The sequence below is a fragment of the Setaria italica genome, chromosome III, assembly GCF_000263155.2.
Source record: "Setaria italica strain Yugu1 chromosome III, Setaria_italica_v2.0, whole genome shotgun sequence".
NCBI classification, from domain to species: Eukaryota; Viridiplantae; Streptophyta; class Magnoliopsida; order Poales; family Poaceae; genus Setaria; species Setaria italica.
In genome coordinates this window covers 15,647,547-15,656,378 of record NC_028452.1, presented here as the reverse complement: position 1 = coordinate 15,656,378, position 8,832 = coordinate 15,647,547, and the positions used below count along the sequence as shown (strand labels likewise).

At 46.9% G+C, this 8,832-nt stretch overlaps 1 protein-coding gene and 2 long non-coding RNA genes across 3 annotated transcripts in view; all 3 read left to right on the top strand.

The window, feature by feature from the left end:
* Nucleotides 1-5,455, top strand: part of LOC111256838 — a 12,311-nt gene extending 6,856 nt beyond the window's left edge. The window contains exon 3 of the long non-coding RNA XR_002677141.1: nucleotides 5,420-5,455. This is a non-coding gene — a long non-coding RNA (uncharacterized LOC111256838). The remainder of the gene's footprint in view (nucleotides 1-5,419) is intronic.
* A 17-nt stretch (nucleotides 5,456-5,472) lies between these two features.
* Nucleotides 5,473-6,009, top strand: LOC101772799. The gene is made up of 3 exons (XR_214848.3): nucleotides 5,473-5,495; nucleotides 5,822-5,881; nucleotides 5,986-6,009. It is a non-coding gene; the product is annotated as an uncharacterized LOC101772799 (long non-coding RNA).
* Nucleotides 6,010-7,605: 1,596 nt separating this feature from the next.
* LOC111256740 lies at nucleotides 7,606-8,380 on the top strand. Its single transcript, XM_022825229.1, has 2 exons — nucleotides 7,606-7,765; nucleotides 7,827-8,380. The coding sequence occupies exons 1-2, from the start codon at nucleotides 7,606-7,608 to the stop codon at nucleotides 8,378-8,380; spliced, it is 714 nt and encodes a 237-aa protein (XP_022680964.1).
* Nucleotides 8,381-8,832: the final 452 nt, after the last annotated feature.

Here is an 8,832-nt window from a genome sequence, read left to right as displayed (position 1 = left end):
GTGGTAAGTAACACAAATATGATACAAATGACATTTGCAGTATGAAATTGTTTACACTGTACACAAGAATAGTAACGATAGGCACATCCTTAATTTATAAGAACATTTCATACGAAAATCTTGCAATTCTCATCCTAAGGTATGCATTCATCAGCAAAAATTAGCAACCATTGTTATACCTCATTTAGGTCCGCGAGGTGGTGGGCACGGTGGTGCAAGTCGTAAGCAGCCTCAAGAAGAGGGTACCCCGGGGCCGCCATCCTAAAGAAACAACAAAAATGATCGTTAGTAAAAAGCTTCATTATATGATAAGTACGGAAAATATGATAATGTATTACTATAAAAAAGATAAAATAATAGCCACGCATAATACAAGCAACGCGCATACCCAATTGTTCGAAGTACGCGGCCTATTACTGCTCGGTCTAGATTTAGTGCCTTTTGATTTTCTACTGCGGCATGTGCAATTCCTAATGATCTTGTGGCACTTGGAGCAACGATTTTCCGACTTGTCAATATCAAAATCACCAGTATCATAATCTGCAGAAAGCCTCCCTTCCGACACGTCCATGTCGCCTGTGAAACGCTTCTTCTGCCTCCTTCCTACTTTATTTCTCATTAAACTGGGGTTAGGCACGTACCCTACCCCTTCATATGCCGGCCATTGTGACGGATCTAGGTAAGGTTGAAAGCTTGATTCCCATATTTTGATGGTGTGCTCCCTAGAGTACAACGGTGACATGTACATGGGGCTTTCATAGTTAAGACCTCTTGCCTTGCAAGCTGTAATGAAGTGTGAACATGGAAGGTGCAACAATTGAGGAACATTGCAGGTGCACGAAACTTCGTGCAGATCCACTCTATAGTGTCGGCCTCCATGACTCTCACCCCCAATGTTAGTCGTACCGTAACTTCTTATAGAATACACCATCCTTTCTGGCCCGTACGGTTCTGCTAAGTGGTGCACGGATCTAAGCTCAGCCTCTGATAAATAATTATCTGCAACTTGCCCAATTCTATAGCCTTGATCTAACATTTCACGTGCCTTTCCCCATCGGTTCACAAAGTAGGCGTTGCATTTTTCGAATGTGTATTCAATAATTCCAGCGACGGGCCTACTTCGGATGCCTTTGAAAACTCCGTTGAGTGATTCCGAGAAATTCGTGGTCATAATACCCCAGCGCATCCCTCCCTCATCGAAAGCCTACGCCCATTTATCCTTGTCCTCCATTTCACCCTTCAACCATTCTTTTGCGTCGTCGTTCAAGTCCTTCACTAGATCTTCTAACTTCTCACAAAATTCTCTCTCTGTATGAACCTTGCATAATAATTTCAATTTTCCAATCACACGATTGCTCTTCTGCCGACGCGACATGTTGGCAGCAAAGTGCCTCATGCACCACCTATGCACAAGCGGTGGAAAACCATCAATGTGGTCCTTCGCACAATTTAGAAGCCCATGATGCCTATCTGATATCATACACACTATCCGTGAAGGTCCAAGAACATGTACCCGAACAAGTTTCATAAACCATGACCAACTCTCATTATTCTCACTCTCGACCAAGGCAAAAGCAAGAGGCACAAGCTGTTGTTCTGGATCTACAGCAACTGCCATCATTAATGTACCCTTGTACTTGCCAGTCAAGAATGTACCGTCCACAAGTATCACAGGACGGCAATGTTGAAATGCCTCACTACATTGAGGGAAGCACCAAAATACCCTTTGCAGTATATGCTTCAACACTCCATTGTCAGGAAGCATCATGCCACATGAGTCGATGCACCATTTAACTTCGGGATTGTAGTAGGTTATAGCTGAGAGTACCCTAGGAACCATGCCGTACGACTCCTTCCAGTCGCCCCAAAGCAGGGCAACAGCGTGTTGCTTCGCCCGCCAAGCCTTCGAATACTTCACACGGTACCCACTAAAGATGAAGATGGACTCCACGAGTGATGGCACCGATGTCTCGCTGTCTTTACGGATAATGCCTAGGATACGCCGTCCAAGGTACTTTGTTGTGCACTGTACATGCTCTCACTTCGGCTGTGACGACCGACAAGTATGCGGTTCCACAACATTTGAAATTCTCCATTGTCCGGTGCTTGATATTAGCCGAGACCATACACGCCAATGGCATCCTTGCTTGCACATCACATTGTATCTTAAGTTCTTGTCAGAGTGAACTACGCTAAAAGGTCTATGTAACCTCACCGCGTAGTCAGCCAAGAAAAACTTCAGCTCCTCAAGACTATTGAACTTCATCCCCTTCTTAATCACTGGACTCTCACCAATGGACGTCCCTTCAGCATTCACCATACTAGATTCACATATTGCTTTGTGAACCATACTTATGTCCTTATCATTGGGAACGGATGGCAGTTCTGTTGGGATACGAGGTAGGCTACGCTAGCGTAAATCAAAATTTCTACCACGTAAAACCAGGAAGAACTGCCGTATAAGGATCACGGGATTACCACTCGACGCACTACTGGTGCGGAAGATGTAGATATGCGTCGATGCAGTGAAGAAGATCACGTAGTCGTACGTAGTCGATCAACGTAGTCGTGCGTAGTTGATCACGTCAACGCCAGCAGCTCCTCAGCAGCTCGTCCACGTGCAGCAAGATCGCCCCCCGGTGCCGCGGCTCGTCGTCGGCTCGTCGTGGCTCGTCGGCGGCTCGTCCAAGTGCTCCAGGCGCAACACCTCCAAGGTATCCACACGTGCAGGGAGGAAGCGTCGCAAGCTGGACTGCTAGATCCGCGAGTTGCAACAGGCGAGGGCGTGGGAGGCGCGGCAGGTGTGTTTCGCCAAAAGGTGTGTACCCTAGGGCGCCCCCACCCCTCTATTTATAGAGGTTCCTAACGGGCCTTTGGGTCCGAGGCCCATTAGTACTTCTAAACCTAATCCAACTCGGATCAGATCCGAATTGGGCTTCCAGCCCCTTAAGTGTGTGACCCTATGGGTTCGGATACGTATAGACATGGTCCGAGTACTCCTACTCGGCCCAATAGTCGGTAGCGGCCTCTAGCAAGACGTGCCAACTCCTATACGCACACGAAGATCATATCAGATGAACCATCACAACATAATATACATGCTATTCCCTTTGCCTCACGATATTTGGTCTAGCTTCAAGCCGACCGCTCTTTCTCGATCCTGTGATTCGGAATCCCTTTGTAGGTTAACTCTTAACCGTACGTAGCATGGCCATGCATTTTGGATCCGATCACTCGAGGGGCCCAGAGATATCACTCTCAATCAGAGAGGGGCAAATCCCATCTTGATTGACCAAGTCTCATAGCATGCTTCTTGACAAACCCGAAAGCTACCTTTATAACTACCCTGTTACGGCGTAGCGTTTGATAGCCCCTAAGTAGGTCGATCCACATCTAGAATACATGCGACAATCTCAGGTCTAAGGACAAAGTGTATATGTTGTTTAAAGAGAGAACTACTTCTCGTGTTGGGTCAGTCCTAGCACATGTCTCCACACATGTCCACATTATTAGTTCAACATCTCCATGTCCATGACTTGTGAAACATAGTCATCAACTAATACATGTGCTAGTCTAATATTCATGTGTGTCCTCACATGAACTCCGACTAGGGACAACTTTAGAATAACCATACAAGTAAAGAGTTTCACATACAATTCACATAATTGCAAATCAATTCAAGTAGCCTTTAATGGATATTCAATGAACACAATATACAAATCATGGATACAAATGGAATATCATCATCTCTATGATTGCCTCTAGGGCATACCTCCAACAAGTTCGACATCACGTTCTTTTAACAACCGCAACTCATACTGGGTGTAAGAAAAACAATCGTCCATACGACGAATGCCTTCTACATCATGTACGGTTGCGGTGTCAAATTGCGGTCCATCCTCTTCATTTTCTACCCCGACGTTCTCATATTCATGCCCACCACTCTCAAATAGTGATTCCTCCTCTACCTCCACACCTACTACCCCATCTTCCTCCAATTCACAATCTTCGGAACCCATAGAGACATTATCAACATCTATATTTGCTTCATTCCTCTCAAAAATGTTATTGGGAAAATCATCATTGGCAATAGCCAAGTCAAAATCACGTTCTGTTTCACCTAACACGTGATGCAACATTTCTGACTCCTGGGTACCATTATGGTTCACTACCGCCACTTCCTCCCTCATGACAACATTTGGGCCAGGCATACGAACAATTTCGACTATAACCTCCAAACATGCAACATTAGCTTCGTGCACAACATCCTTATAGTGCTTCCAATTCGCATCGGATGCTAACTTCATGAGAACATAATGAGCTCTAGCTTTCCCACAATCAAAACGACCTCTCAAACTGATCTCATCCACTCTACATCCATACTTCGTCATTACACGGTCAACTAAATCACTAAAACTTGGAGGACCATCGAAGAATTCAATTGACTCATTCATATTCTCTAACTCCCCATTTTGTTTCACAACACCACCATCAAAAAATCGAACTAAACGATCCATCTACAAAATACAAACATTTCACCATGTCATATACACTACACATTGCACATATTGCACATATCAACTACACACATTACATATATTGGACAAATTGCAAACAAAAAAATACACATATACATTGCACTATACGATTCAATGAATATATCCTTAAATCGACAAGTTCTACACGTCAATATCGCGGGCAGAGACTCAATTGCGTATGAACTACGTATCATCTAACACAAAACACCATTGCATTTAATTGAAATTTCAAATCACTAACCTAACCCTAAGTCACCTAAACATCCTCCGATCTACCAAATGCAACGGTAAAACACGAGAATAAGTAGGGGAATACCTTCCACACGAAGCAGGGATCGATTTCCACTACTTTCCCCCACCGAAAACGCCGGATTTTGGGTGGATTTGGGGTGGGGCGGCGGGGGGCGGCGCTGCAAGCTCGGGCTCGGGCGTGTCTGGAGGAGGAAGAAAGGAGGGAGGGAGGAGGAAGGGAGCCGGCGCGTCGATCTAGTGGTGGCCCTGCCGCGCCAGGCGGGCTGGCGCCGCCCACGTCAGCACCCACCTGGCGCCGCGACTCGCCGCGCCAGCGTGGCAGGGGCCGCCGCGCCAGTGCATGCGGCGCGGCAGCGTGTTCCTGCCGCGCCAGGCGGTCTGGCGCGGCCAAAAGGGTCACCCCGCGCAAATTAAACCCGGGTGAGGTTATTTTTAAAAATAAAGAAAAAAAGGGTTAAAAATAAAAAAAGTCCTGTTTTACCTTTGTTCATAATCATGATAGTATTCTTTCTCAACTTCTATCCTTGTACCTTTTCCCCTCTATTTGTCTAGGTAAATCTTGAATGCATTCGCATAATTGCAATTAAATGGAGCATTTGACTTAAAAAGTGTTTTGTTTTGTACTATAGGGCTGTCAGCCAAAGCTTTTTGGGACAAAAGATAAGAAGTTCACAAAGAGGACAGACCGTGCAAGCTGCTCCACAGGTTAGTTCATCCCCTTTCTTTTGAAAAACTTCCATCAACAATCAATGTTGATCGGTACGCTGATAAATGGTAACATATATCTTAGGATAGTTTTATCAAATTTCATCCCATCTGGATTGAAAATGGTGACGAGTTTGAACTTTGGTTTGTACAAAATGTTGAACTTCTGAAATTAAATGAAGAGACCGAACCAATTCAAACATAGTGCTGCACTTGATCTCTTCATTTCAGGACTTGGCATTTTGTATAAACTGCATTCAGTACAGCTTTGCTACTTTATCTTGATTACAAAAACCAACTGTTTCATGTTCTCTTGTCTATTGTAGCTAAGTGTGGATCAAGCAACTCGAAGTCACCATCTTCGTCCCCCTTCCGGAAACTTTCAGGTTGATTTCTGTCCAATTTGCTTCCTGGCTTACTCTACTGATGGTACAGATTTAATTTGATTGGCTAATTTTTATTTGTGTCTTCTTGGACTAAATGGGAACAGAAGTTAGGAGCATACGCCTCAGCCATTTTCTAAGCCACTCTGCAAACGCTACAAAATACGAACATATCAGGTCAGACAAGGTTACTCAGTTATATATGAAAACCATAACAGTTTCTTAACTCTTTATTTCCTTATTTAGGATATTTGTCTCCACATGGAATGTTGGAGGAAAAGCACCTACCGCTGAGTTGAAACTGAATGATTTTCTTCCTGCTGATGACTATTCAGATATTTATGTTTTAGGGTAACCAATCTTATCGCAACTGAGAACTTTATCCATCTCAATATTGTTAATTGCAGTGCTAATATTTTCTCAGAAAAATGTGTAATAGTTCCCATATGTTTTATTCCATGTTTCGTTCACATACGTTTTTTAGAATGTGCAATGCGTGTTGTTCATTAAGGAGACAGTGTTACAAGACAATTACAAGGTACAAATAAAGAAAAGAAAAAAGAAAGAGAGAGCAGGAGGGAGAAGCCAACACCAGTATATACTTACATATAGTATTCAGTATTTCCAGGATTTTCTTGATTTCTTAGATTCCATGGTCGCTTTGACTGTAACTGAGATTCTGGAATTTATTTATGTTTTCCACAATGAGGTTAATTTTTTGTTTAAGGCTTGGAATTGTTTTTATTGCTTAACTCGACAGAAGATGCCTTTATATCTTTTCTTATGTAATCTTTTAACAGTTTTCAGGAAATTGTCCCTCTGAATGCTGGTAATGTGCTTGTAATAGAAGACAACGAACCAGCTGCAAGACGGCTTGCTCTTATAAACCGCGTGCTAAATAGACAATTGATAGATTAAGTCCTGATGGTAATTTAGAATAATTCGTTAGTAGTGCCTGTGTGCACTTTATCCACGTGCACCTTATCACCAATTATGCTTTGCTAGTGCTTGATGCTCTTTAGATGTTTTGCTTAGTTTGCCCGATTCGCATCATTATGCTCAATAAAAGGAATGAGAGAACCCCCAATAGAAAAATATTGGAAAGGGAAAATACTTCTAACATGAATCTGTTCCCATGCAATAGTCAGGAATTCTTGACGGTATCTAGCTGGAACAACCTGTTCTTCCTGAATACCCTGATTCAAGGACAAAGAATTTCCTGCTGCTATCATATAATATTCATCTCTATTTGGTGATAAATAAACCACCTGTCTCTCTTTTTTTTCTTTTGCTTTCTCAGATATTTCATAAAACGGACTCTCTATAGATCCCCACCAGTGATCAATTCTCGCATGAATAGCTAACGATCCGGTAAGTCCAACATTGATTCCTTCGGACGTGTCAATTGGACAAATACGCCCATAGTGACTCGGATGAATATCTCAGCTCCGAAAACTTGCAGTTCTCCCCTAAGCCACCTACCCATGGCTGGCTATTTATGTATCCAAACTACCTTTGTGGCAAGCGTGGTTAATAGAAAATATCATTTTGGACCAACAATTGGTATCTAGAGCCTAATTCTTTCCCCACCTACCCCTCTCCTCTCTCTCTCTTGCTCCACCCCTCCAAGCCCCGAAACCCTAGCCTTACTCAGCAGCAGCGGGCGTGTCCCGCGTGAATCAGCGGCGGGCGGTGGCGCGGCAGGTGCGGGCGGTGGCTCTAGGGCGATGGTAGCTTCCCCGGCTTCTCCCTCAGCATCCCCTCCCTCTTCCATGGCCGGCTCTCGGAGGCAACGAGCGGCCGACGGTGGCAACTCAACGGCCACCGCAGGCGGCGCGGGCCCAGTAGGCGCCGCGGGCCTGGCTGCTGGCGCGCCACCGCCGGCCAGTGTGGCACCACCGGTTCCGGCTCACTCCTGAGCGTTCTCCCGTAGCTCAGCTATGACCAGCTCGCAGCGCCGCAGGGCGATGGTTGCGGAGGAGGTCGCGGTGGGAGGAGGAGGCTGCGGTCGAGTGGTACCGGGCGCGGTGGGCTACAGAGGCGCGCGAGGTGGAGGCGCGGGCGAGCCACCTAGCTGCGGTGCAGGCGGTGTCAGTGCGCGCCGCGGAGGCGGAGCAGCAAGCCGTGGCTGTGGCGGAGGCTGCAGCGGTCGCCGCTGCCGCTCAGCGGAGGGCTGCGGAGGCAGCGGAGGGGGCCAGGGCGACGCATGAGGCCCTGGCAGCGTTGGAGGTGGAGGCACGGCGTGGAGGTCGGTCTGAGGCTCACGTCGCCGGCACCGAGGTGAAGGGCGATCGTCCCGGGCCGCAGGACGGCCAGCAGCAGGTGCTCGCGGAGGAGCGGCAGCGGGATGTGGATGTGGACCAGTGGGTCCAGGACCCGCGTCATCAAGGCTCTGTCCACGATTCCAACCTTGACTCCGACTACGACTCTGACCTTGACTTCGAGCTCCGACCCCCGAGGGTCGTGAAGACCATCATCCGTGAGTCCGTCGGCAACACGTAGTGGCCGATGTTGATGAAGACCAACTACACGGAGTGGTCCTTGGTGATGAAGGTGAAGCTACAGGTGCGGTAGATGTGGGATGCGGTGCGGTACGACGACGTCGACAGTCATGAGGACAGGCAAGTGCTTGAGGCGCTGCTCACTACAGTCCCGATGGAGATGGCGGCGAACCTCTCGGGGAACAGGACCGCGAAGGCCGCTTGGGTGGCTATCGCTGGGCCCGAGTTGGCAGCGACCGCGCCCGCAAGTCCACGCTGCAGAAGCATCGTCAGGAGTGGGATCGTTTAGCTTTTAAGCTGGGCGAGGACCTCGACGACTTCGCCCTCCGTCTCTCCAGGTTGATGCAACAGCTGGAGAGGTACGGCGACAACGGCATCACCGAGGATAAAGCCATCGAGAAATTCCTACGCATCATCCTAAAGAAGTACACGTAGCTCGCTCTCCATTGAGTC